Below are 27533 nucleotides of genomic sequence, written 5' to 3' on the forward strand. Positions count from 1 at the left end.
CCCAATGGACCATATACTTTATTAAAAATATATCGTTACAAACTCCATTGTCAGTCTGGGCTGGGCCCAGGGGCCTGGAGGGACCACAGGAAGGGGTGGCCTTTGTCCTGCCCTTTGGGGTCCCATGACTGCACCCAAACCCAATACCATCCAGGGGGCAGATGGCTGGCTCTGAGGGCTGCAAGGGACCAGCCAGCCGGGTGGGGACAGGGGCTGGGCTGGGAGGGCGGGGGAGGGGTGCACAGGGAGGGCTGCACCCCCTAGTCCTGCGGTACAAACGGCAGGAGTGGGTGCGGTGCCTCTGTCTCTCTCCATGTACAGATATTTACAACAGAAAGTCATGAGCAACGGGCCACAGTCATGCAAAAGAAACGCACCCCACCCTCCTCCCCCCACACTAACCCCTGCCCACCCCAGAACCCCGTGATGCCCACCCCCCCAGAAGTCCAGCTGCCTTCCCCAAGGTTCTGAGGACAAAGGGGGCGTGTCCTTGAAGGGTTAACGGGGAGCAGAGGTGGGGGGGTCTGGGTCCCCCAGCCACCAGCACATAGGCACCGGGGAGCTGGACTGGCAGGGCTGAGGGTTTCCTGGGACCTTCCCAGGCCTGGGTTCTGCAGCCAATGGGGAGGGGGCCCCCAGCTTTAAAGCCCCCACCTCCCTCGAGGAGGTTCATGGAGCCAGGGTCGGCTCTGTCCCTGAATGTGGAGAGGGGTCCTGGGTCCTGGCATCCCACCCCGGCAGCAGAGGCTCTAGTGGGAGGCGGGGGGGCAGGGCCCAGAGGTCAGATGGCCGACTCCCTGCGGTAGGAGACGCTGTCCAGCGGGAGGGTGGACTGCATGCGCTCCAGATCCAGGTGGCTGCCGAACTCTAGCATCCGGATGATGCCCGCCTCCTCCTTGGGGCCTGCCTCCAGACCCAGGCCCGCGGCCACGGCCGCCGCGGCCGCCGCCTCCTCCTCCATCTCCTCCTCCTCCTGGCTCATGAGGGCCAGCTCGTTCTCGTAGCAGAAGGCACTGGGCGGGGGCGGGGGGGCGGGCAGCACGGTGATCTTGCTCTCCTGCAGTTCCCGGGCAGAGCAGCAGGGCGTGCCGGCCACCTCGTAGGTCTTGTGGAAGCGTGAGTAGTCCACCTTGTAGTGGCTCTTCTCCTCAAAGACCACGGGCTCGAAGCGGTGGCCCCACAGGATCTCGCTGGCCAGGTAGGAGCTGCGGGCCTGGGTGGTCATGGCCGTGGCCTCCACCATGCCCTCCAGGATGACCACGATCTCGAAGTCCTCGGACTCCAGCTCCTCCTTGCCCATGCTGTACAGCGGGCTGTCCTCGTCGATCTCGTGGACGATGATGATGGGCGACACCAGGAAGATGCGGTCCAGGCCGATGTCATAGCCCACGTTGAGGTCCCGCTGGTCCAGGGGCAGGTACTCGCCCTCCTGGGTCATGTAGGGCTTGATGAGCTGGGCCCGCACGTGGGCCTCCACGATGTGGCTCTTGCGCAGGTTGCCCACGCGCCACATCAGGCAGAGCTTGCCGTCGCGCACCGAGATGACCGCGTGGTGGCTGAACAGCAGCGTCTGCGCCCGCTTCTTGGGCCTCGCCATCTTGGCCATGATGGTGCCGATCATGAAGGAGTCGATGACGCAGCCCACGATGGACTGGACCACCACGGCGATGACCGCCAGGGGGCACTCCTCCGTCACGCACCGGAACCCGTAGCCGATGGTCGTCTGCGTCTCCACCGAGAACAGGAAGGCGCCCAGGAAGCCGTTCACGTGCATGATGCATGGCTTGGGGGTCGCGGGCGCCGCCCCGCTGCTGCCCGCCGGGGCCCCCGCCGCGGCCACCACCGGGCTGGCCTCCAGGTCACCGTGGAAGAAGGCGATGCACCAGAAGAGGAGGCCGAAAAAGAGCCAGGAGACGAGGAAGGCCGCGGAGAAGATCATGAGCATGTAGCGCCAGCGCGTGTCCACGCAGGTCGTGAAGATGTCCGCCATGTAGCGCTGCGACTTGTTGCTGAGGTTGGCGAAGTAGACGTTGCATTGGCCGTTCTTCTTGACGAAGCGGTTGCGGCGTTTCCGCCGGGGCACGTGGGCCTGCCCGTTGCGGCTGTGCCCGAGCATGTCCTGAAGCCGGCGTGGTCACCTGGGAGACGCAGGGCCTGGTGAGGGGGAGAAGCCAGACACGTGAGGCGCCGGGAAGCAAACGCCTACCGCGGGGGGTGTGGCCTCGCCGAGGGCCCCGGGGAACCCAGGCTCCGGTGGCGGAGCACCGGCCAGAAATGCTCAGAAAGGGAAGAGCCTGGACCAGCACGTGAGACGTCCTCCGCCCCGGCCAGAAGACAGTGACAGTAGCAGTGGCTCTGACGACAGGGAGGGTCAGGACCTGAGCCAGTGCCTCCAGGGCTGGCCCAGCTCCAGAAGCTGAGCCACCAGGACCCAGGTCCTAGTCCTAGGCGCTCACGCTGCTCCCCGCAACCCCCCTCCGCCGCTGTTCCCGGCCGCAGCTTCCTGATGCCCATCCTGGCTCCGCCCTCCCACCAAGCCCAGTGGGTGCTCTGGTCCTGCCCGGCTCCCTGGGCCCCACCTCTGCCGTCCTAGGTCTTTTGGGGGCTGGATGCTCTCCTGTGCTGTCATATATGACAGCCGCTGGCCACCTGTGGGTCTTTATACTAACTTGAAATAAAAATTTAACTCGGTTTCACAGTTGCACTAGCCACACTTCAAGTTCCAGTGCTCGTGGCTAACGGCTACCCTCCTGGACGGAGCTGCTACAGGGCTTTCCCATCACCGCAGAGTCCTACTGGGCAGTGCAGGGACCTGCAGCCTGTCCTCGGTCCCCGTCCTGTCCCCAGACTTTTTGGGAGTGGTGGTGGTGAAGACGCCCAGGAGGGTCAGAAGAGGGGAAGGGGGAACCTGAGCTGTGGCTCCTGTGTAGGCATTGCCATTCCCATGGCATAGGTAAGGGAACTGGGGCTCAGAGAGGGGCGGTGACCTACCCAAGGCCACACAGCGGATAAGTGGGTCCAAACCCACGTGTGTCTAACTCTTCAGCCCCGGGAGCTGTCCACATCGATGAGTTCATGGTGTGGAGACCTGGCGGGGGGGGGCGGGGTTACACCCCCACTGCCCAGCTCTGTCGCCTTTGGGCAATGCTTCCCGCCTCTTGGAGCCTCACTCTCCTCATTTGTAAAGCGGAGATCAAACCCTACCTCACGGGACCCAAGGAGACAGCAGGCACTCGTTAGAGCGGGTTGCTCTCCTGCCTGCCTCCCCGCTTCCTGGGAGCAGAAGGAAGCCGGTGAGAGGCAGGACCGGGCTGTCAGCCTCCCCAGCTGTTCCAGCAGAGGCGGCCCCTTACCCCACTGAGTAGCGAGTGGCAGGTGCACCAGCTGGGCCCGTGGAGGCCAGAGCCTCCCTCCCTCCTGCCCTTCCACCAGGGACCCAGGAGAGAGACGAGGCACCAGTGGCTGGCAGGACTGGCCCGAGCCTGGGTTCCTGGTAACATTTTGGCCCAGAATTATATAAGGCTGAAAGTTTCTATTTTCTGTTCTATTCTTCTTCCTGATCTAATTGTGCATCTGTGGCAATGTTTATACACTTCCCCAGTTCAGGACAACTCGGTTGCCGCAGCAACCGGTGCGCGCCAACGCTGTAATTTAGAGATCAACAGCTTCAGAGTCTGCCTCTTCCAGGGAGAAACGCCCTATCTCAGCCCCGGGAGAGTGAGCCTGCCCCCCCTTCCTTGTGGTCGCCGCCCCACCTCTACTCTGGGTTCTTCTCCCTTCTCCCCATCAAAGGAGATCCCTGGGTCCCCCAGTTCTGGGTGGAAGTCCAAGATCCACCCTGTAACCTGAGCAAGTTACGTGACTGCCCTGGACCTCGGTTTCCTCATCCGGAACATGGGATCGGTGACACCAGTCAGTCTGAAGACCTGGCAGGTGGTGTGGGCTCCTGATGCTGGCCCTGGAGGGGCCATGACTGTACCGGGCACCCCGGGCTCTCTCTGGCACCTCCCCCAGGGTCTCACCAGCCAGGTGCCAGGTGCACCTGCAAGGCTAGAAAGTCTTCAGAGAGGTCTTCCTCCACTAAACGTCTCTGCCTCTGCCCTGCCCCGCTGTCTGGAATGGCCCCATTAACGCCACAGAAGGAGCTTGAGCAAGAAGGAATAGAAGATGCCGATTTCAAGACCCTCGGTTTACACCTGAGGCCGAGGAAGTCCGAGTGGGGACAGACCTGCTGAGGGCCCCAGAGTGAGGCAGGCTGGACCAGCCCCGAACCGGTCTCCTCGCCCCCACTCCGGAGGGTCCGGAGGAGGCGGGAAGAAGACCCCGCTCCTGCCACCTCTTGCATTTTCCCTCTGATCCGGTGGCACTGCAGGCCTCCTCCTGGCCCACAACTCCCGTTGCAAAGCAAAGCCGACACAGTGGCAGCAGCCCCAGGAGCCCCAGCAGCCGGGTCAGGTCTCCCGAGCTGCACCCTCTCCACACAGGGGAGACAAGAGACAGCACCTCAGGCGGCCTCCAGCCCCAGGGGGCAGCCATGGGGGGACCAGTCTGAGACCACGGCCAGCTCAGCCCCCACTCAGTCCCCTAGAGGGCAGGAGGGAAGGGGCAGCAGCCCACACTAGGGGGCACCTCCCCAGCCTGCAGGGCCTTTATGCCTCTCCCTGCTCTCGGGGGCGCAGCAGGGAGGCGCAGTGACTTCCTCTCAGGGCACAAACCCCGGAACCGCCAGGTCTGCCTCCCTGACGCAGCAGCAACCTTCGTGCATTTCACAGGGACTTAGTAAGCACCCCCATGGCTGGGCCAGGGTTATGATTTCTCTGCCCAGCTGATTCTTCAGCTGGGGTGGGGGAGGGATGCGCATGGGGACAAGGTCACAACACAGTAGAAGAGGCACAGCTGGGATCCGAGTCAGGCCTGGCTAGCTCTGGTTCCGGGCCCACCCCGGTCGCCAGCCTCTGGCTCCTTTCGCCTCCCGTGTGACCTGCCCCCCGCCCCCCGATTTCTGTCCTGTCCTCTCTCTCCCCAGCCCACGGGCCCGTCCTCCAAAGCCCCCCCTGGCTGCACCGCCAGCCGCCGGCCCTGCCTCCTTGGAGCCTGTGACCCCCACCGTCTGTCTCTGACACTTGACTTCTTTCTGACTTCACGAAAATAACGTGTTGGCTGAACCTTCGTGTCTGGGGTGGCAAGACCTGGCTCTCACTCTCAGCTCTGTCGTCTCCTCGTGTGTCCTCTTTGGACCTCAGTTTCTCCATCTGAGAAATGGAGGTGATCACAACGGCACCAGTCACGGGGTCACTGTGGGGGCACACGGGGCAGCCACTCCTAGACAGGCCCGTCGGCTGGGGCTTCAACTGGCATCGCGGGTAAAATGCACAGACTATGGGGAAGAGGATGGTGAAGATGCTGAAGATGACAGCGATGTCAGAGAATCTCACTCCAGCCTTGGCTCCCCCACTGAGTGCCCGAGCCAGGTGCTCTGATCTCTGTCTGCAGAATGTGGGGGGTGGGGGGGGTGCATGACAGCTCCCAGCAGGACAGTCGGGCAGAGGTCCTGAAACGAGGTGCCCAGCAGAGTCTGGGGTAAGGTGGTGACCCAGAGGGTGGTGTCCCTGAGCCCTGCTTGGGTCTGGATGGGGAGACAGACTCTTCTGCCACAGGGAGCAGACTTAGGGGGTGGGGTGGGGCCAAGGGACTCACTTGGTGCACCCAGAAAGGATTCTAGAAGATTCTAGAGGGCGGGACGGTTTTCCTGGGGAAGCGGCAGGAATTCAAACTGTTGCCCTGCCTCCCAGCCCCCGGGGAGCACAGAGCTGCCCCCACTCTGGCTCTGACGGAGGCCTCCCAGGCCTGACTGCCTGGCTGGGGTGGGCGACCTTCCGGCTTCGGCCCGCAGGGCCGTGCAGGGGAAGGCAAGGGCTTGAAGGCCGGGCAGCCAAGCTGTGCTCCTCAGTGGGAAAGGAGCTGAGGGTGGATCTCGCTGTGGGGGAGATCGTGGCCGACTGTGGGCAGGCGGTGTCCCCTGCTGCCCACGGACCCTGGGAGGTCGGACTCTCTTCTCTCAGTGACGTGGGGAGCTCACGTCTTCTCCCCCCCGGTGCGGTGGCTTCGACTGCACTGGCAGTCTCTGCCCGCCTTTCTGTCTGTGTGACCTTGGGCAAGTTACTCAGCCTCTCTGGTCCCTGCACCCCTCATCCCTCAGTGAGGCTGATGAGAGCCCTTCCTGCGTGTGGTTGTGATGAGGAGTAAAGGAGCCCGTGAACACCACACACCCAGAACATGGCCAGGGACGGATAAGCGGTCACTCCTGAGGCTGGCCGGCCCCCCTGGATTTCAAAGGCAGCGCTCGGAGCCCACCCCTTGCCCATCTGGTGGCCCTGCCCAGTTGGCTCCGACAGCAGCACCAGGAAGAGCAGTGGCCGCAGAGCCTCACAGAGCTGGGCTGGAGGTGGGCCCCAGCAGGGTCCTTGGCACCTCTGAAGCTCAGTGTCTTTCTTTTTAGAGAGAGGGGAAGGGAAGGAGAAAGAGAGGAAGAGAAATATCACTGTATGGCTGCCTCTCACACACCCCTCCCTGGGGGCCTGGCCCACAACCCAGGCATGTGCCCTGACTGGGAATTGAACGGGCGACCCTTTGGTTCGCAGCCTGCACTCAATCCACCGAGCCACGCCAGCCAGGGTGAAGTGCCTTCATTCGAGAGAGAATATAGCAAAGCCCAGCTTGCAGGGTGGTCGTGAGGGCCAGACACATGTTGTCACTTGTCATTCAAGCACAGAACACTCGGCGGGTGCTCAGGTGACGCCATCCCTCTCCCAGACCTCCGTCTGGGGCCTGACACCCCACCACCCACCTCACCCTCCCCCGGGCAACGGTGTGACCTTGCAAGACCCGAGCGGCGTTTAGCACACGCCTCCGGCTCTGAGTGCTTCCTCAGGACCCATTCCTCACCCTCCCCGTGACCTCGGAGGAAGTCACCGCTCTCACCCCACGGACCACGTAAGACGCCCCAGGCACCGAGAGGTCCGGCAGCCGGCCCCATTCACACAGCCCGGGAGCAGCAGACTCAGGGTTCGGACCCAGGCAGTCGGCACCAGAGCACGTCGGTGAGACGCGGCGCTCCTGCCTCGGAGAAACGCTGCCACGTCGCCCGTGTCTCCCACTTGGCAAACACTTATCGCTCTGTGCCAGGTGCTCTCACGCCGGTCCTGCTGGGAAAGCACCAACTGGGCCCCAGGGAGGAGTTAGAGCCAGGACCAGGGTCCCTGGTTTCAGGTCCGGTCAGAGCCAGACGCACAGGTGACGCAGGCCCCAGAGCAGCTCCGAGCAGTGGGGCGACCCAGCTCATTCTCCGGGCCCTGCTCCCGGCCACTCCGCCTGCAGGTGAACGGGCTTGGAGAGCAGGTTCCCCAGAAAGTCCACACAGGCCTTCCGGTCCTGGCCGAGTGGGAGAGCTGCCAGCTGGCCGGAGGACCGAGGGCCACTGCTCTAACCTCTAAGTGTGGCCTTTGCTGCATTGCCCACGCCTGGCCCCTGCCTGGCCCCTGCCCGCCGGAGAACTCCCTGCACCACGCCCCCAACCTGCAGAACTCCCCGCCCCCGGCTGGGAGCCCCTCCTACTGACTAGCCCATCCCACCCAGCGGAGGGATCACCCCAAACATCGTGCCCCTCTTCCCTGCAAGGGTTGGAAGGTGACCGGGGGGGGGGGGGCTCCCTGAAGGCTTCCCCTTCCCGGACCCCAGCCTCTCATTGCGGGGCGATTCGGCCCCCACCGCCCTGCTGTGCGGCCCGGGATCCGGTCTGCTGCGCATGCGTCCTCCGAAGTCGCTCCTTCGGTCACTATTTCCCGTGCACCTGACCCACAGGTCAGATGTGGCCGCGGCCGCAGAGAGATGCTCCACACATAAGGAGCAGAGGCGCCCCCTCCCCCGCCCCCACTGCAAGCTCTTGAAGGAAAAGTCTGCCGTGATGTGAGAGAGAGGATGAGGGTCTCTAGTCCGGCGGGGTCCCCAAAGGGCTCTCGGAGAAAGTGGCCTTTAAACTGAGACCAGATTGACAAGTGGGAGTCAAGAGACTCCCTGGTCATGAGAACTGTGTGTCCGTGTGAACACTGGGGTGTGGAACATTCCAGAAAGAGTCTGGTGTGTTGGGAATCCGCAGCGAGGCCAGGTGGCAGGAGTGGAGCGAGCAAGCAGGAGGGACTGCTGCACAGGGTAAGGCAGGGGGGGAAAGTTGTGGGGCTCGTCCTGGTGGCTGCGGGCAGCAGGCCAGGGGCGTCACCGGGTCTGGGCATCTAAACGGTCGTGGGGAGCCTTTAAGACACGAGGGAATGAGGAGTAACCCCGTAAGCCCCTGTGTATCCGCCACCAGGCGTAAGGAAGGAAACATGCCCAACACAGCCTCAGGGCGACCCTGCCCCGTCCGAGGTGCTGCGGACACTGGGGTAAGGCGTGTCCGCCGCTGTGTGGGGCCCCGGCTGCTGCCCAGGCAGGCGACGGGGGCGCCGGGGGCTGCCAGGGCAGGGCAGTGCAGTGAGGGAGAAGGAAGCGGCTTTGGGACACTTCCGGACCGGGAGCCGGGGTGGGGGATTGGATGGGGGGGTAGGGAGAGGGATGACAGGGGTCAGTGAGGGTGGGAGGCTGAAGGGGGACCAGGTTTGAGGAGTGACCCTTCCTAGTGTGTGGTGGCCTTGGAATGTCCTGACGGAGACGTCCAGGAGTGTCAGACCCCAGGTCAGGGTGCGGTTGGACCGCTTGGGTCTCGGCTGCCTGATGACACCTTCAGCTGCCAGAGTGGACAGGCTGGGGGCCAGGCTGCTGGACGACTAGAGGGGAGGGCCCGGCCCCGCCTGTCCTGCAGGAGAGGCAGGCTTGCCCCAGCCCCGGGGGGCCAAGGGGCAGAGGAGTGATGGGAGGTGGGGGGCTGTGGGGGAGGTGTAGCGCCTGAAGCCAGGGAAGGGGGTGTTTTAGCTGAGTTGCCCAGTGGGCCCTGAGCAGCCCAGACCACCGGAGGCCACTGGCCCCACCTCCATTCTCCACTCGGATGCCCCCCCCCAACCGCTCCCCAGCCAGATGGGGCAGAGACCCCTCCTGAGCCAGGAGAAGGGGAGATGCTGGGGCCGGGGTGGCTGCTCTGGGCCAGGGCTCCCTCCCCCCGTGCAGGGGACCTCACCAGGCTTTGACTGTTGACCCCAACCCAGCACCCCAGCCAGCGGCGGGCAGGGGCCACCAGGCGTGAAGATCCCAGTCCCTCACCCTTGTACTTGGCCTCTCAGCAAAAAAGCCTCAGGGAGCTGGGGCTGCAGGTCAGGGGCCAGGGTCACCCAGAGCTTTGGGGAGCGGGTGCTGATGCCCCCCATCCCTACACATGGGATTCCCCGGACTTTCTGCCAGGCCCAGAGGCTGTACCTGAGAAGGGGCACGGGCAGAGGGAGGGTCGGGGAAGAGGAGTGAGAGCCGAGGGCCAGGCTCGTGCCCTCCCTGGCTCGGGGTGGCCCCAGTGGCTCTGGGGAGCCCTGGCATGGCCCCCGACGCCGTGCACACTCCTGGGACCTCGGCTGGCAGACAGCCCCGCCCGCGGGGAGCCAGGCACCTGGCTGGCCCGGCCTGGCCCGGAAGCAGCTGGCCGCCCAGCCCCGAACGGCTCACCGCGCAGCCGGCAAAAAGGAGGAGGGAGGCCTGGAGGAGCGAGCGATGTGGGTCCTCAAGATGTGTTTTCAAGTTGAGAAAAGGCAGCAGTGGTGAATACCAAGTATAGTAGCTACCATTTGTACAAAAAAGGAGAGAAAGAAATTTATAGATACACATATTTGCTTGTCTGTCTGTCTACGGATGGAGACCCAGGAGACGGCGCCTCCGCTGCCTGCGGGGGGGGGGGGGGGAGCAGGTGGCTGGGGATGGGGTGGGAGGAAGAATTCTCACTGTATTCCCGTGGTGTCTTTTTAATTTTAGAACCGTATGAATGTATTACCTACAGGGAAAAAAAGACACATAGAAAGTTTTAAAACCAGCGTGTACATATGTGTATGTTTCTGAGAAGGAGCAGAGCATTCATAAGGTCCTCAAAAGGGACAGCGATCCCAGAGAGCTTGGAAACGCTTCACCGACGTGCTGTGCAGCCCTGGGGAAGTGTCCTAACCTTTCTGAGCCACACCTGTACAATGGGGAGGAATAACGCTCACTCCATAGGCGTGTTTCAGAGGGACACTGACACTGGACGGTAAGGGCTTGTACACTGTAAAGGGCAGAAGCCCTTCTTGGAGGGGATGGCTGAGAGTCACCCCCATCCTCCCCACAGCCCCCTCCAGCACCCCTCTGAGCCGCCATCCTCCCTCCCGGCAGCTCCGCCGGGGGGCCTGGCTGGCCCTGGCTTCCCCCGTGGCTCACCCAGGCCCGAAGGCGCCCCTGGGTTGCCCTCCTCACTCTCCTCCTCCAGCCTCTGTTGCACACCCCGGGTGGTGCCCAGGCTGGAAATGCCACCTGGGCCCTGTCACCTCCCAAGCGGTGACAAGCAAATTTGGCTCCCACTCCTGACGTCTGCTGGTGTCTACGAGGCACCACACACTCAGCACCGACCGATCGCCCCTCCCCTGCCTCCTCCATCTCCGCCGGCCGGCTGGTCCTGTGGTCCTGCTGCCAGGAACCGTCCTTCAAGCCGTCCTCCCCAAAGCCCACAGTCATGACACTGATGCTGCTCACGTTAAGTGCCGGCAGGGGGCCAGGCCCTGGCCACCGCTTTAATCCTCACAATGCCCTGGAGGGGGTTGCTGCTGCTTTCACCCCTCCTGGGGGCTCAGGGGCTCCCCCAAGCAGGAGAACCCCGAGGAGTGGGGCCTGCACGCCGGCCCCACACCCAGTCCCTGCAGCCTGCACAGTGCGCCCCACTTGGAGCTGTGTCGCTACCGGACAACTGCACGGCCCGGCCCCTTCCTGCGCCTCTCCGCCCCCTCCCCCTGCAGGCCGATCTCCACCGGCTCGGACCCCGGCACTCCCCTCCTCGGTTCGGAACTCTAAGGGGCGCCTCAACCCCTCCACTCCTCACCCCGACTCGACTCGCGGCCACTTGGGCCTTTCTTCTCGCTCCTCGAACAACACACCAAGCTTGTTCGCGTCTCGGGCTCTTTACACTGACTGTCCCTTCTGGCTGAAGTCTGCCCCTCCCACCGCTCAGGCCTGGAGTCCGAGGCTGCCTCCTCCCAGAGAGACCTCCCCCGCCTCCCTGCCTCCCAGGCACTCTCCCTCCGGTCTGGTCCTGACCTCCTCGCGGCGACTGCCCCAGGTCAGCATCTGCAATCTCCCGAAGTGCTGGGACCTTGTCCCTCTGCCTCACCCCGGGCCCCAGACGCCGAGTAAACATGTGATGACTGACAAAGCAACGAGACGGCTCCAGCCCGTCACAACTCCCATGAAGGACCCCAGCGGAGCGACGTGGCGGAACGTGACCAAGCAGGAGCTATTTTTGTCGCCGTAGTCAGGGAGAGCCTCTCCACAAAGGTGGCCTCTGAGTGGAGGCTGGAAGGAGACCTCCCGTGACACTGCAGCGGGGGCAGGACGCCCGAGGCCTCGGGCCTCTGCCTCCCCCGCCCGCAGAGCGCTGTCCCTCCGGTGTCCTCCCAGGGGGTCATCAGGGCGTCTCGGCGGCACAGCCAGCATCCAGGGCTCAGAGGAGAAACTCCAAGGACGGGGGTGGGGGCGGCGTGGGCGCGAGGCCCAGCAGCGTGCGGACGGGCAACAGGTCTTAGGAGGGTCCGAGGCAGCGGTGGGAACACTCGGCCCCTCTCCTGCCCTGGCTCATCTGCGGCCATGAAGGCCTACTACGCGCAGGCAAAGTGCTGGAGCACAGGCAAAGTGATGGAGCGTAGGCATCACTTCTGACCATCTGCCCAGCTGGCGACTGAAGCCAGGGGCTCCCAGGCTCCATTCATTCATTCATTCATTCACTCACTCGTCACCCTGACCACGTGCTAAGCTGCAGTGGCCTCGGTGTGTCTCCTGCCCGGCGTGTCTCCAGCACAGCCCAGCGCCTTGCCTCGGAGGGCGCTCCACAAACCACCGTGCAACGACGGGACATTTACTGAACACCTACTGTGTGCTGGGGGAAGAGAAGTGAGGCGTGGCCCCACTCTGCTGAGCTCCGAGTGTTCAGTGTGTGAGGACAGGAGGCAAAGGGTCTGCGCAGCCACAGGCCTTGGAGAGGGGGTCCCCAGGAAGGTGTGGGCAGGCGGGGAGCCCAAAGGTGAAGCAGGGCTGGGCAGAGAGCGGGGCCTGGGCCGGGGGTGGGGTGGTGGAGGGCAGGCTCGGGGCCCGGAACTACGTGTGCCGCTGGGCAAGGAATGGGGGGGTCTGAGGACACTGCAGCACCTCCCAGAACTCTGGGCGCTTATGGTCTTCGGAGCCGAGCACCCTGGAAGACAGGGGTCTGCACACCCCAGCCCCCGCCAGCAGCACCCACGGGAGTTCTCCACGGAGTAGCAGCTTGCAAACGTTTTGACCAAGACCCAGAGTAAAAACAAACGTGCCGCACGCCGCCGTTCATTCTACAGTGTGTATTTTAAAGGCTGAAACAAAAGCATCACAAAGTAGTGCCTACCCCCACTACCTGCAAAGTGCTTGCTATTTTCTTTGCATTTTGTTTAAAAAAATAAGGAGTGAACTCACTCAGTCAACTTCACAACCACTGGTGGGTCAGGACCTGCAAGCCCTGAAGGTGCGGCCCTGTGGGGTGTTCAGGGGCCACGGGCAGGTTGCAGTTGGGGTCTAGGGCCCGACCTGACGCTGTGGCTGGTGGGCTTGGGCCACGGACCTTTGCAGGCACAGCCAAGGGGAGCATTGTTGGAGGTCACAGGGATGCCTGGGACAGGCTGTCAGACCCTTAGGGTCACAGGACTGCTGTGCCGTGGCCCAAACAAGAGGGACTCTGGGTTCTGGGTCCAATCTCGTCTCCTGAACCAGTGTTAAAGCCCCTGCTGCCCCCTGCTAACATATGCCACTCTGCAGTTGCTCGCATACCTCCAATGACAGGCCGCTCACCCCTTCCTCAGGCAGCCCACCAGAGTACGGGGAGCGAGGCTCTGCCTTGCTGTGAGTGCAGGGGGTAACTGGAACTCCCTCCATGGCTGGCTGCACCCTCCCCTCCCTGTCTCCTGGCCTGTCATCTCTGGGAGCCGGGCCAGCTCCAGCATGAGGCCACGGCCCGCTCCGTACCCCGTCTGGTTCCCTCTCCTCCCCGTGGCCCAGTTCCTGCCCCATGGCTAGGGGACAGCACTGAAGCCCAGCCAGAGAGAGGCTCTTTCCAAGGCCAGGTGGCCTTAGGATCTGCAGCCTCGGGGCCTGGCGCGGGCCCCAGCCCGCCCCGCCCCCGCCCCAGCAGATCAGAGGACTGAGAGGGTGCAAGGGCAGCTCAGCACAAAGGTCAGGTGCCGACACCCAAGACGGCCAGGAAATCGGCATCTGAAGGAAGTGGCTGGTGGGTGCGGGGGGCTGGGAGCCCGGACATCTGCCAGGTGCTGCCCCCGAGGGGTGGGGCCACACAGTAGCTGGTGTCAACAGCCGGCCACCTTACACTCACAGGCTCATGGGATCTCCCCAGCAACCCCCAGCGGGTAGGTGCAAGGGCACAGGCCCACCCTTATGTGAGTCATAAGAGCAAGGAGGCTCAGAGAGGAGAAAAAGCTGCCCAAGGTCACACAGCCACTCAGGGGTAGAGCTGCACTTGAACCCAGACCTTTTGCTTCCCATCTACGGGCCTCGGCTGGGACTGCTGGGGGTGAAGGAGATAAAAGCTTTGGGGGGCGAAGGGGGAGACAGGGGGAAGTGGCTGCTCTCCTGTCAAGAAGGGGCTGGGACCCTCAGGCCCCAGGGTGCAGAACAAAGGCCAAAGGGGGAGGCAGGTATCCATTAGCAGGACTTTCTAGAATAGCGGTCCCCAAACTTTTTGGCACCAGGGACTGGTTTTGTGGACGACAGTTTTTCCATAGACTGGGGCCAGGGGGATGGTTTTGGGGTGATTCAAGCACATCACACTCAGGCTCACCTCCTGCCGTGAGACCCGCTTCCCAACAGGCCCCGACCGGTACCCGTCTGCAGCCCGGAGGTTGGGACCCCCGTTCTAGAGACAGGTGGGCTGCCCCAGGAGCTAGTGAGCCCCCCATCCAGGGGGTGTGGAGGGCTCTGATGCCCACGTGTCAGAGAAGCGGCAGCCCCTTCTGTCCCCATGTCACCCCCAGCCAGGGCTCCTCTGGTTCTGTGCCTGCCGCCTCCCCCGTCCGGCCTCATGCAGTTCCTGAGTCACCGGCCCCCACCCCACCCGTCCCCGGGCTGAGTGGCACCCTAACTCTGCAGGGACTTCTCAGGCCTACAGTGGCAGAGGAGGAGCTCCCGCAGGGAGTCTGGGGTGGCAGTTGGGGGACAAGCCTCGGGGTGGGGTGGGAGGTACAGCTGAGAAGTCCCAGGGAGTCCTGGAGGCTGCCTAGACGACGGAACCTGGCGCTGACTCCGCCGCCACCCCCTCCCCAGCCCAGTAAAAAAAACGGGACCAGGCCGTCACAGAGCACATACCCCGTCTTCCCCGGCCTCCCAGTCCTTGTGGGGCCACAGCGAGGGTGGGGGGGGTGGAGCCAGGCACGTCTCCCAGCACCACAGGTGGTCCGTGTTTCACAGAGGACCTAAGAAAGTTCCCACGGGGACAGTGAGCCGGTCAAGGTCGTGTGGCGTAAGTGACTGGCTGAGCGCGGGCGCAGTCCCTGGCCGGCCTGAAGGGGCAGCCTTCCTAATGCAGCTGCAGCAGTGGCAACTCGGGGCTGGGCCCCTTCCCTCTCTCCCGCCCGGGCTCTGCCCGGGGGCGGGGCTGATGAGAGGGGGCCCTTCCCCTCTCTCCCCAAACCCGGCTGACCCAGGGCGTGTCTGGGAGAGAGACAGGCATCCACAGCCCTGGGGGTGGGGGGGGGAGCAGGGAGGGGGGGCCCGGTTCCAGCCAGTCTGGCTCTGCCACCACCACTGGGCGACCTTGGGGACATTGCCGTGGTCTCTGGGCTCACCCGCTCCCTTTCTCACTGGAGTGCAGGAGAAGAAGTGGACATAGGAGCAAATACGGCCGCCAGGTAAAGCTGGGCAGAGTTCTCCACGTCCAAGGGCCCAGCGGTGCCTCTGCCCATCCATCCCCTGTGCCCTGCCCACTGGGCCCGCCCGAGCAGACCTGGAGCAGAGCGCCCAGGGATAGGTCTCCATGACAATGCTTCCTCCCTTCACAGCTGGGGTCTGGACCACCGAGGCCCACCATCCTCTCCTTGACCCGCCGATGCCCCCACGGGCGCCTCTCCGCCCCCTGCCCACGGAGGCCAGGTGTTCCTGCTGCTGGCACTAGGGCTGGTTGACCGCCGGCCAGGTAGCCACAGGCAGGGGGGCACTGCCACAGGGAAAGAAAGGGGGGCCCCGGGCTAGAAGAGAGGCACACTCCCTCCCCCAGGAGGCCGAACAGAGGGTCCCAGGGTGGCAGGAACCAGGAGCGCCGGCAGGCCAAGGACGCGTGGCCCCTTCCCCCTGTGGGGCCTGGGGTGAGCTCTCGCTGCTCACGGGGCCTCAGTGTCTTCACCTGCCGAGTGCGAGTGACAGTCGCAGGGGGTGGCAGGAGGGCTAAGTGAGGTCATGAACGTAAGGGTGGCACACGGGGGCTCGTCCCCCCTCTGCAGCAGGACCCCCGAGGAGACCTCTTTGTCACCCCCAGCCACCAAGCAGTGTCACCATCTATCTGAGCAGCTCTCACGTGTGAGTGTGTGAGTGCATGTGTGTGTGTGAGTGTGCATGTGTGAGTGAGTATCGGGAGGAGACAAGGCCCAGGGGTGCCAGGGGACATGCGGGGGGCCACACCCCAGCATTCTTCCCACCCATCTGCCTGGCCAACGTTCTGGAAAGAACGGTGGTCTGAGAATCGGGCAAAACCCACCCCTTCAAATCTAGTCCCGCCCACTTTCTACTTGGGTCCAGCCAGCCACTCCCCCGGCTGAGCCTCAGTTTCCCCTCCTGTAAATGGAGAGAACCTCCGAGGCCCCGAGTCTCAGGTTCACCGCGGGGAGCAGACAGTGGGCCGCAGGGCCAGAGCTGGCCCGGCCTCTGGGCGTGGGGGGCGAGACCCAGAGCCACCTGGCGGGCACCCCTCCCGCCCTGCCCCCGGGCTGCACCCACCCACCCACCACCCCGCGAGCCGGGTGCGCGCCTGCAGGAGCGCGCGTGCGTGACTCAAGGTCTATTCATAGCCGCGCTCCGCCAGCTGCGTCGTCACAGCAGAGGGGCCTCAGCCCATATTATTATTTCAATTACCATCTGAATTAAAAGTTTGAGCAGCGATCAGCCCACGTAGCGAGGGGAAGAGGGAGCAGGAGGAAAATAAAGATGAAAAGGAGAAGGGCTGGGCCCGGAGATCCCCCCACACCCCTCGGAGGGCTGCGCGGCTGAGGGGGCTGAAAGGTTACGCCAGCCCCCGGGGTTCCTGCCCGTCCCCTGCCCAGGGCCCAGGGGCCACGTGGGGACAGGAAGAGCACTTGGGGATGACAGCCTGATGGCGGCTACTTTGCAGAAACAGCTCGTACAAGGAGATTCTTGGTCGCACTGATGGGCGCACGGAGCTCAGAGACGGTGTAGGGCTGACCTAAGGTCACACAGGAAACATGCCCAGCGCTGCTGGCTCTGGGACCCTGGCGTCGGGCAGGTCCCGCCCACAGTTTCCCTGACCTCCCAGGCAGTGTGACATTGGCACGTGCGGGTGGCTCTGGGGCAGGACCAGGGAGGACAGACGTGGACCTGCTGTGCTTGCTGGTTCCCCTCCCTGTCCCCAAGGCTGGCTCCCCTCCCCACCACCCTCGCCCTCTCAGCCCTCTGAAGAGCCACCCGGCTGTCTGCAGCCCCGACCCCCGGCCTCCCGCCCCCGTCGGCCATGAGCCCCTCCTGAACCGCTGGTGCAGGGGACACGGCCTGGCTCGGATCTATCTCTCTGGGTCCTTGTGTGCAGGCCCCTCTTTGTCTCTGAACCCCAGTCTCCCCATTTGTCAGACGAGTCCCCCCTTGACTGTGTCTTCAGAATGGAGCCCCCAGCAGGTCCTGGGGCGGGTGCAAGCTCTGGGGGCAACAGACCATCTCCAGCAGGCTCCGGCCCAGGGGCGGGACGATCTCAGCTCCTCCCAAGGAAGCCCCAGGGACAGCCCTGAGTGAGAGTCAGGCGGGCAGGGACTCAAATCCCAGCTCCTCCACCTCCCGGCTGTGTGACCTTGGGCAGCCCACACACACTCTCTGAGCTGTAACCCCTCCCCCGCCCCCACCCCCGGTCTGCAGCACTGGGACGTGGTCTGACATCGTGGGGTGGCGGGAAAGACTAAAATGGGAAGGGTTTGCCAAAGCTCTGAGCCCAATGCCTGGCGACAGCATGAGTGTCCACGCTGGGAAGTGGGTAAGTGATGGGAGCTGCCTCCCTGCTCCTCCTGGGGGCGCCAGAGACTCCGGGGACTCCGGAGGGGAGGTGTCATTCGACCTGGCCCAGGAAGCGGCAGTCACGGGCTCAGGATCCCCGGCAGGTACTCGTCTGGTTCTGTGTGAATGGCTCCAGCAGGTGGGTGAGGAGCTCCCTGCCTCACAGAGCACGCGCCTCCCCTCCGGGGACCTTCTGGAGGGGCCACGAACCCCCAGCCCAACCCCGCCTCCAGCCTGCCCCGCCGGGGACTGCCTGCAACTGGCCTCCAGATGAACCTCAAAGGGAGCTTTTCGAACAGACCCAGTGAGGGATGGGCTTAATGTCCAGAGGTGGTGGGGTGGGGCCAAAGAGCAGGAAGGGAGATGGAAGGGGGCCACAGAGAGAGCCGGGGCCCTCAGGGCTCCTGGGTCAGGGCCAGGGTGCCGCCACCTCCCACGAGGCTGTGCACCTGCCTGTCCACCCACAAGCAGGGCTGGGAGCCAGGAGCCCCGGGTTCAGGCCCCAGCTCTGCCTGTCTACCCCCCAAACCATCCCTTTGACCTTGTGTGTGTGTGTGTGCGGGGGTCCACATCCCTCTCCGGGCCTTGGTGTCTGCGTTTGTGAAAGGAGGGCACCAGGCCAGTGGTTTGAGCGCCAAGCCTTCCGTCTGCACTGAGACGCTGTCCTCCTGCCCCTGCCAGCGTCTGGGCCAGGCCCGGCCCGGCCCTACCTCCAGCCCAGCATGCAGGGAGCCTCAGGGGCCCCCGGGGGTCTGCACTTTCGGGGCCAGAGACCCTCTCTCTTCCCCTGCCCAACCTTTCACATCTCGTCCCTTTGAAGACTCTGTGGTCCCGTCTTACAGGTAGGGAGATGGGGCAGGAGGGGTAAAGTCACCTCCTCAAGGTCACAGAGAGCAACCAACTCCAAACCCAGGCGTCCTCCTCTGTGCCCATGAGAGCAGTTGAACTCGAGGGTGTCTTCTCTCAGGAGAGGCCCCACGATCTCGAGTGGCCAGCTGCTCTCTACACAGATGTAGGCTCGGTGTGGGGCGGGGCAGCCGGCTGCCCAAGGTCACACTGGAGGCGGTGAAAGACTGGGGTCCTGAGTGCGGGCTCCCAGCCTCCCCGGCCCCATCTAGCCAGGGCCACAGTGGCGCGTCTGGCCCCCTGCTCAACCCTGGGAGCTCCCCGGGATCGAAGCCCTTGCCAGGCCCTAGGTCCCACTAGGCTGCTCCCGGAAGCCCCCGCCCCGGCCTCCGGGACCGAGGCAGGAAGAGTGAGCGGGAAGACAGGGGAGAAAGTTGAGGGCTGGCCGCTTGTCCCCTGTGCCCCCCGCGCCCCCCCCCCCCCCCCCCCCGCCATCCTCCCTCCCCTCTCCCTGCGCAGGGGGAGCTGTGGTGATGTAATGCACTCGGCTTTGGTCTTGGTGCCAATCTCAGAAGAGAGACGACAGATTGCGTGAGCCAAATTTGGCATCCTAGGGGGAGAGGCACGAAAAGCGGAGATGTGGAGGAGAGGAGCGAGGAGCCTGGGGGGTGCCGGAGAGCCCCCTGCCCAGCAGACCCCAGGGGCACCTGCCTTCCTTCCACTCCGGCCTCCCCCTCCACAGCCCACCGGGCCTTAGGGTCCCCCCCCTCGCTCTGAGAGGCCAGCCGGGCTGCTTCCCGGCCCCTCCAGCCCCGGTGCTGTCAGTCCGGTGCACCCCCCACCCCGCCCGCAACACACCGTTCCAGCTCCATTTCCCATCGCCAGTCTCCTGGTTACCATGTTGCTGGTTGTCATGTCGCTTACATGTCCTCGTGACTCAGTGGTCCCCGCGGCGGGGCCCCCTCCTCCTCACACCCCCTTCAGCTCTCGCCCCCGCCTCCCCCGGATCCACATTAAGAACCAGCCCGCCCTGCGAGCCTACACTGTTCCTCCTCCCTGTCCCTCCTATCCCAAGCTAAGAAATCTTTTCGCAGCATCTCCTACCGCTACCTCATTCCCGGGTCCACAAATGTCTGTCAAGAGCCTACTAGGCTCCAGGCTCGAGCCAGCTGCGTTCAGAGACACGGCATAGTCCGAGAAGCACTCGGCAACCCAGTGAAGTCAGTCCCATCGTCCCCATTTTCCAGCTGAAGAAACTGAGGCTCAGGGAGGTCAAGACGGCTACCCAAGGTCACCCAGCAGAAAGTCAAGGCCAGCGCTGTCTGTTCCCAGTCACCCCAGAGGCTTTTCCTGGGAGAGGAGCTTCCTTTTCGAGGGTAACCCAAGGGATCCTGAGGAATGGCTCCTGAGCCCCTGGCCACCTCTGTAACTCCTGGACCCTCCTCTCTGTGGTCAACTCTCTACTTGGAGCCATACCCCCCGCCCCCCCCCTCCCCGGGCAGCTGGGCACCTTCCCGAAGGCGAAATGAGCCCGTACTCCCATCTCCCGGCACCTTCCCCAGCCTGCAACCGGCCCTCCGCTCACTCGAGCCCAGGGGTCCTCCTTGGAGGTCCTTGCACCTCCTCAGTCCACAGACGTGGAAGGTGAGGGGCGGGGAGCACCGGACTTGCCTCAGGCACTGGTTTCTGGTCCAGCTAAGCTGGTTTCTAGGAGCCTGCGTGGAAGATCACAAGGCCCTCTGCCCAGTGTGGAAACCCCCAGAAAGAGTCCTTCTTCCCAGTGGAGAGCAGACTCGAATGTTCTAGGCTCAGTAATCTAGGCTCTGGCTTGGATGCGGGACAGCTCAGTGGCCACCAGCCTTGGCTCCTGCCACAGCGCCCCCCGCCCTTACCCCACTGCCCTCTTCCGCCTTTTGCCCCCTTCATCCCAGTGCAAGCCCCGGCCACAGGGCGGCCCTCGGGTCCCCACAGTCCTGACGCGCCAGAGATCACAGAGCTGGCTGTAGGGAAGTGAAACAGACATTGTACACACATGCGTGCACACACATGTGCACACGTGAACACTCGGGGCACGGCTCCTCCGTGGGCCTTGCCCGTGTGGCCTCCCTCCTTGAGCTCTCCATCCCCTCAACCTGCTGCTGGATGTCACGCTACTCTGGAGGCCCTTCCCTGCCAACCTGGCCGGGACACCCTGACTCTGGTCGCTCCCCCACACTCCTGCCCACTGCCCTCCCCCGGCCTCCGCTCCCCATCCTGGAGCTGGGGCACTGGGGCAGGAGTGTGGATGGTGCTGGTGCGGGCACACACTCGGCACGTTGGAGGGGAAGTTTCCCTGCTCCGGGTTCATCCCTCTAGGGAGGAAAAAGCCCTCGCGCCTCTCCCCACAGCCAGCCTCGGCCACTCTGAGACACGAGATGCCTCGTTACTGGATCCCTGTCCCCTCGCCCTGGGGTCACCAGGCCCAAAGCGGGTGCTCAGGACGTGAGACACGGGGTTTGTTTTCTGTCCGATGGAAGGATCATCTGCAAATAGGCTGCCGTTGGGGCTGTGGAAAGGAGAGCCCTTCCACCCCCTTGCCACAAGCCTGCCTGGAAGCTCCTCTGAAACCCAGCGTGACAAGTGGGGGTGGGTGGAAGCAGGGAAAAGGTCGGCGCTGGGGCAGGAGGTCAAGGCCAGTTCCGCCCACCTCTCCTCCATTCCTGGCATCGACCCAGACCTCGCTGCTCCCGAAGACGGGAGGACAGAGCTGCCGGCTACTGGGAAGTCGCAGGAACCCGCGTCAGGACTAAGGTAAAGACGCTGAACTAGCGCGCGCGGGGCCAAAGCGGCCGGCCCAGGACACACAGACACGCAGATGCGGTGGGACAGACGGACGGACAGCGCCAGCGGAGGGCGCGGGCCAGGCTTACCGCGGGGCGGAGGTCCGAGGAGTGTCCGGGAGGCGGTGAGCGGGCGCTACATCCCCGGCGCGGTCCGGCGGGCGTTGCTCCCAGGAGAGAGGGGAGTCCGGGCTTCCCAGTCCCGCGAACCCGGTGGTCCAGCCCCGCCCCCTCCCCGGCTGCCGGCGGGTCTGTCCGCGGGTCTCCGGGTCTCCGCGTCTCGGCGTCACCGCACAGTCCCGGGCCGCTCGCCGCCGGCCACCCAACTTTCAGCGCTGCCCGGCGCCGCACCCTCGGCGCCGACTGGGCGTCAGCATCGTCGGGCCCCGGGCCCGGGCTCAGAGCGCGGGGCTCCGGGGGCCCATGGCTCTCGCCGCCCCGGGCTCGCGCCCCCCGCCCCCGCCGCTGGCGCCCTCCCCTCCGCCTGCCCTCTCGCCGTCGCTCGGCGCTGTCCCCCTGCTTGCCCCGCCGCGCTCGCCCCCGGCCCCAGACCCCTCTGGCCGACCGGCCGGGGCTCCGCCGCCACTTGCCCCGCTGCCCCCGGGGCTCTGCCCTTCTCGGGGCTCTGCCTCTCCGCGGTGTCTCCCGTCCCCGTCGCTCTCGCCCCTTCTCCCTGCGGGGTCTCTGTCTTCGCCCCGGTCGTCCTCCCAGCCGCTCCCCTGCCGCCGCCTCCTCCCGCTGCCCTCTCCCCGCTGCTGCGCGTCTCAATGTGTCTCCCACCGCGTCTCTGTCCTCCTCTGTCTCTGTCTCCCTCGCACCCCCGCGCGGCCCCCGCTGTCCCGGACCCAGGCCCCCCGCCGCCGCCGCCGCCGCGTCCCCGGCTCGCCCGGGAGCCCGAGCTCCCGCCGCCCGCGGCGCGCCGAGAACTCCCAACTCGCCGCGAGCCGCCCCGCTGCTTTGCGAGACTTTCGCCCCTCCTCACACGTGACCCGCGCCCCGCTGCGGGGGCCGCGCCGCCGCCACCGCCCCAGCCCCGGAGCCCCGGGCGGCCCAGGGGCCCGGCCCGCCCCTTCCCCTCCGCCTGGCGGGGCGTCAAGCCCCGTCCCACCCGCTGTTCGCGCGGGGCAAGGGGCAGGGGCAGGGGCCGGGGGGCTGCGTGGCCCCGCTCCTGCCCCTAAATCCTGCCCGGGTTTTCCTCCTGCCTCCAGAGGCGCTCCTCCCAGAACCCATTCCGATAATCCGCTCCCGGGTTTTCCACCCCGCCAAGGGGCAGGTGGAAAAGGTTCCTCGTGCCGAGAAGGGAGTGGGTGGGGAAGAGTCGGTCCGTGCTGGGTTCCTGGGCGCCGGGCCACTCCCCTCAGCGGTCCCCTTCCCCTCCTCAAGTGCCAGCAGTTAAGGACCCTGGGCAGCCCGCTCCGCAGACAGCGGTGGTCCTGCTGGAGGGACCCTCACAATCACCTCGGGCAGCGCCAGCCCCATTTTGCAGACTGGGAGACGGAGGACCCAGGGTCGCGAGCCTGCCAAAGAAACCCAGAGGTGGCACAACTGGTCCAAGCCCCACTCCCTTGTCCTCTGCATCCCCGTTACTTCAAAATGTCTTTATACGGGAGGGTCGCGCTGTTCTCCCCACAACCCCAGCCCCTGCCACTGTACCCCAGCCCTGGAAGACCTCAGCACCCTACAGCCTTTGGGGAGCCCGCCACTGCCGAGACCACTCTGCCGCCTTACTCCAGCCCTCTGAGGAAGGGCGTGGGAACGGGCATCTCCTCCAGGGCGGTAGGACACCTGCAGTCAGACAGTCGAAGAACTTCCCAGGGAGCCTGGCCAACGTCCCAGTGAAGAGAGGGAGAGACTGCGGCACCCTGGAGCTGGCCTGAGAACTCATTGACTATGAAATCCCCTCCAGCTCCTCCGTGCGGACCCCTGGACGGTGCGGCCGGCACAGGGACCACAAAGCACAAACCACAGTGACGGCGGCTTCCCCTCCCCTGCAGACCCTCCCCACCCGAAAGGGTCTGGTCCCAGTTCCTCCGGGTGACGTGCAGTCAGGCCCCGCCTGGCCCCACAGCCCATACACCTACACCACGTACACCCTGATTCCCATAGATTCCAGAACACACCAGATGCTTCCACACCCCTCTGCCTTTGCATGAGCTGTTCTTCCTGCCTGAAATGCTCTTCCCCGCTCTCTGCCCAGAGGATTCCTGCTGTTCCCCAAGCCCAGCCTCATGCTACCCCCTCGGGCAGGTCTCCTGACGCCGCTGTAGAGGTTGTCGTCCCCCGCTCATTCATTCTCCCAGCACCGGGCACAGGCTTGGTTCTTGTTAAGTGAGCTTGGGCGTCAGGCCATCCTGGGCTCCAGAGCACTTAGGAACTGCGTGATCTCGGGCAAGTATTTTACTTACCCCATCTGTAAAATGGGGGCCCCCACAGTCCCTCCCCTCGCAGGGGCAGATCGGGGGAGGCAGACTCACGGGAATGCGCAGCTCACGGTAAAAGCGGCTGGCCCTTCTCAGCCCTCCCTTCACCACGGGCAGACCTCCCCAGCACCCGTCCCACCCCACGCTGGCCCCCTCACTGCCGGGCTGTGCCCTCGCAGGCTGTGCGCCTCGCAGGCGGGCAGCCAGGACCGCAGGGCCACGGCAGGAACCTTGGTGTGCGAATGGACGGGGGAACGCGAGCCCTCTGAATGCCGGCTCAGTGGCGGATGTGTGCCTGGTGCCCGTCACACCTTTCCACGGGTTGAGTGGAGGAGGGTGCAGGTGAGGCAAACAACCTGTGGTCCCTTTACCTGGTCAGAGGCCAGGGCTGGTGGTGGCCCGAGAGTGTGCGCTGCAGGGGCAGGTGGAGGGGCAGGCAGGAGGGGGAGATGGAGGCAGCGCGTCTGTAGCCCCAGAGCGCATGCGCCTGTGGGACCAGACGTGATGCAAGGGCACTGGGCACACCAGTCTGAGGGGGCGGTGGAGAAGGAAGGGGGGGCCTGGTGGCCGTGATGTCACGGGGCCAAGAAGAAACATCTGGGGGCGGTCACCTCGCTTGGCCTGCTGCTGCAGCCTGGCGCCCCCTGTTCGCCTCCTATAAGGAGGGTCCTGTGGAGGCTGAGGGTGGACGGGCAGGCACTGGGGAGACACACAAGGACAGCCCCAGGCAGGGGGAATGTCATGGACTCCAGGCAAAGGGTCCCTTCTCCACCATCCAACCCTTACGCGACTGTGGGCAGCTCCCCTCTCCTCTCCGGGCCTTGGTGTCCTCACACGTACAGTGGGGAGGGTCATGCCCACTTTAAGGGGCTGTTCAGAGGGTGATTAAAGTCTGAAGAGGAATTTGCCCTTGTTCATTACATGTCTGAGTAGCTTCCAGCAGGCAGGGGTGGGAGCTGCGGGGAGGGATGGGACGCAGGTGTGCAGAGGCTGTGGGGTGGGGGAGGGGAGGCTTGGGTGTCAGAGCCTGGATGACCCTGGGCAAGTTGCTCGTCCTCTCTGGGTCTCAGAGGATCATCGAACACAGAAGCACCCCCTGGATGGAGCGGGGGCGGGGACAAGCACCCCCTGAGCGCACACTGCGTGCCCAGCGCTACTCTAGGCTTTCACAGGTGCCGTCTCCTTTAAGCCTCACCAGAACTCTGAGACACAGGCCCTGCTACCGATGGGAAACCGAGGCACGGGCTGTATCGTTATGAGTGGTGTGGTCTGGGTGGCCAGGGACAGCTCTCTGGAAGGGTGAGGCCTGCTCTGGAGTTTGATGGAGAGTGATGACGGTGAAACCTCTGTCTGTTCGGCCACAGCACCCCACTCACTCCCCACTCACATCTGCACCCCACGACACCTCCGTGAAGTAGAGGCTGCGACTAGCCCCTCCTCCCACCTCCCCACCCGGTTCGCAGGGCAGGAAGCTGAACCGAGACGTGGCAAGAGGAAGGGCCTTGCCCAGGGTCACTCGGCAAGTGAGCACCTGCCTGGCCCAGGGTTCGAACCAGCTGCTAGCTTCTGGGGAAAGGTCACTGCAGGGCACTCACTACGGGGCTCACTCCGTCCGCACGGGCCCTGAGGGCTTGTGCCGAGGGCTGGGGGGACTGGAGAGGAGAAGCACCTGGCCAGGAAGGTGGGACAGCTGGGCAAGGGCCACTTCAAACTGTCAGCGTCACAGAGTTTAGAGGTTTTGGCCTCGAGAGCTCCTTAAAGTCCAGCCAGCCGATGCTACAGATGGGGCACACTGAGGCAGCCAGCTGCTGAGATGAGAAACCAGACCAGGACACAGCTGGCCTGTCTCAGAGCTCTGTCGCCTTGAGCGGTGAGGACTAGAGGTAGGGAAAGGGAACTGGGGGGTCCAGAGGGCCAGGACCCATCCTAGCAGGCTGTGCCCTGGAGATAGAGGCCTGCAGGGGTCTCTCCCACCCTCCGCTCCCACCCTCGCCCACCCCCCCCACCAGTACTCAGTAGTCACCAGGGTGGAATATTTTAGCACCTATAGAAAAACTGCCACAGACGGCCTGTGGCAGCTGTTGCTAAGGAGACGCTCCCAAAATAGCCCCCCTCCGCCAACCTTTCCCGCTGCTGCTCCTGCTGTGGGGAGGGGAGGAGGGTGGCACACACGCCCTGGCCCCAGATTCACCCACCCACCCTGCCCCCAGTGCCCACAGCTGTCAAAATCCCAAGCAAGCCGGAGACCTGGGCAGCCACAGGTCTGCCGAGGGGGCCAGAGCGGGCCGGAGCAAGCCTCAGCGTGCTTGTGGCCTCGGCCACAGTCCTCCACTGGCGGAAGAAGGTCACCCGACTGGAGGGAGATGGGAAGGAAGAAAGCTCTGAATCCAAGACCCGCAGCAGGGGCTTACACACGCACAATCACGGACCTCACCGTCTTACACACCCTCTGGACACACCACAAGTATGGCCCACAAATGCCCACCTAGATGCTCACGTACACCCTCAAAGACAGAACAGATGCAGAGGTGACCACGAATGCCACAAGCTCACGCCACACACCTGCAAGCTCATGCCACATAGCCACAAACACACACATTTGCATACATGGACACAAATACGTGTCCCAAGTACACACATACCAGCATATACACACATGCGAGCACACACAGCAATGTGTACACAGCCTCACAGCACATGAGCACACACCTGTCCACACATGCCCAGCTTGGGGCATGCAAAGGGGATTCAGTGGTGTTACCCATGGGCTCGGCCCAGGGCCATGCCCTAGGGCCTCCAGGCTTCCTCACTTGGTGGGGAACCTCTGCGGCCCAGCCACAGGGTGGAGATTAGGGAGAGGTGCAGAGGGGGTGAGTGGAGGGTGATGTCTCTGCGAAGCCCTGTATTCAGATGGTCTGGGGGTCAAAGGATCCCTGGTGCCCGGGAGCGCTGTCCTGGACCCATTCCGTGGGAACTGGAGCAAGGGGGAAGGGGATTCTCACCTGCAGGCTGGACACCTCTGGGCATGGAGAGAGAGTTCTGAGCCCCGGGTCCCTGTGCAGCTGGTTGGCAACAAGGCTGCAGTTGGGGCCGGGGTGTTGATGACGGCAAGGAGGCAACAGGGTGGCCACGGTGATGGTCCTCAACACGTGTAAAGCACTTCACAGTTTGTAAGCCACTTTTACACATTATTTCACATACTTGGTAAAAGCTACTCTGAGTGCTGGTGTTCCCATCTCTGAGACCCAGACGGGATTTTGAAGACCACACAGCAAGTTGCTAGCAGAGCCGGAACCAGAACCCCAAGAGGCGCCAGCACCCAGCTCTTCCACTTGGCTGTGCTGTGCCAGCCGGAGAGCGGGCCATGGGGTGCTTGCTCGGCTTCGCCCCTGATTGGAAGTCAAGCCAAGCCTTCCATCTCCCCACCTGGAAAGCTGAAGAGTGAATCCCCGGGGGTGAGTTCAAGCAGCAGTTTGTGGCCGCAGCCGGGGCTGGGGAGTGGTGCCTGCTGAATGCCCTCGGGATGCGCGCGCAAGGACGAAGGGAGCTGAGTCGCTTCCCTCCGCACTTGGCCAGCCGCTGTCTCTCTCCAGCCGCGCTCCTCGGCTCCGGTTCATAAATTCGGGTTCCGGGTCTTCGCTGGCGCCGCGTCTCTCCGGAGACGCGGCGAGCGGCATGCGGTTGCCTTGGGAACCTCGTCTGGGCTTGGGCGCGCGGCGCACGACTTCAGGCGGCGGGCGCTGAGCCTGCGCTGCACGCGGAGAGTGGCTTTTGGAATCTCAGAGACACCTGTCGCCAGCGGCTAGGGGAGGGGGCCGCGTCGTGGCTAGGCTTGTTATGTTTTTCTTTTTATTTACGGTATAACCTAATACATACATCTGAAGAGTACAGATGGGTGATTTATATAGATATAGAAACATCGTGTAATCAACACTCAGATCAAGGTGCAGAGAACTTCCAGCGCCCCAGAAGGTTTCCTCCGGCCGAGAGGTTATTT

General features: G+C 64.2%; 1 protein-coding gene across 2 annotated transcripts; it reads right to left on the minus strand.

Annotated features, from left to right (window-relative positions):
• Positions 1-27533, minus strand: KCNJ4 (potassium inwardly rectifying channel subfamily J member 4). Of its 2 annotated transcripts, none has more exons than XM_036019633.1 (2): positions 26539-27533; positions 1-2154 (listed from the first exon to the last, which is right to left on the minus strand). In XM_036019633.1, exon 2 carries the CDS (start codon positions 2114-2116, stop codon positions 782-784), a length of 1335 nt encoding a protein of 444 aa, XP_035875526.1. In that variant the 5' UTR covers positions 2117-2154; positions 26539-27533; the 3' UTR covers positions 1-781. The 2 variants fall into 2 exon arrangements, with proteins under 2 accessions (XP_035875526.1, XP_028388571.1); XM_028532770.2 differs by lacking the exon at positions 26539-27533 and adding an exon at positions 21207-21576.

The sequence above is a fragment of the Phyllostomus discolor genome, chromosome 2, assembly GCF_004126475.2.
Source record: "Phyllostomus discolor isolate MPI-MPIP mPhyDis1 chromosome 2, mPhyDis1.pri.v3, whole genome shotgun sequence".
Lineage (NCBI taxonomy): Eukaryota > Metazoa > Chordata > Mammalia > Chiroptera > Phyllostomidae > Phyllostomus > Phyllostomus discolor.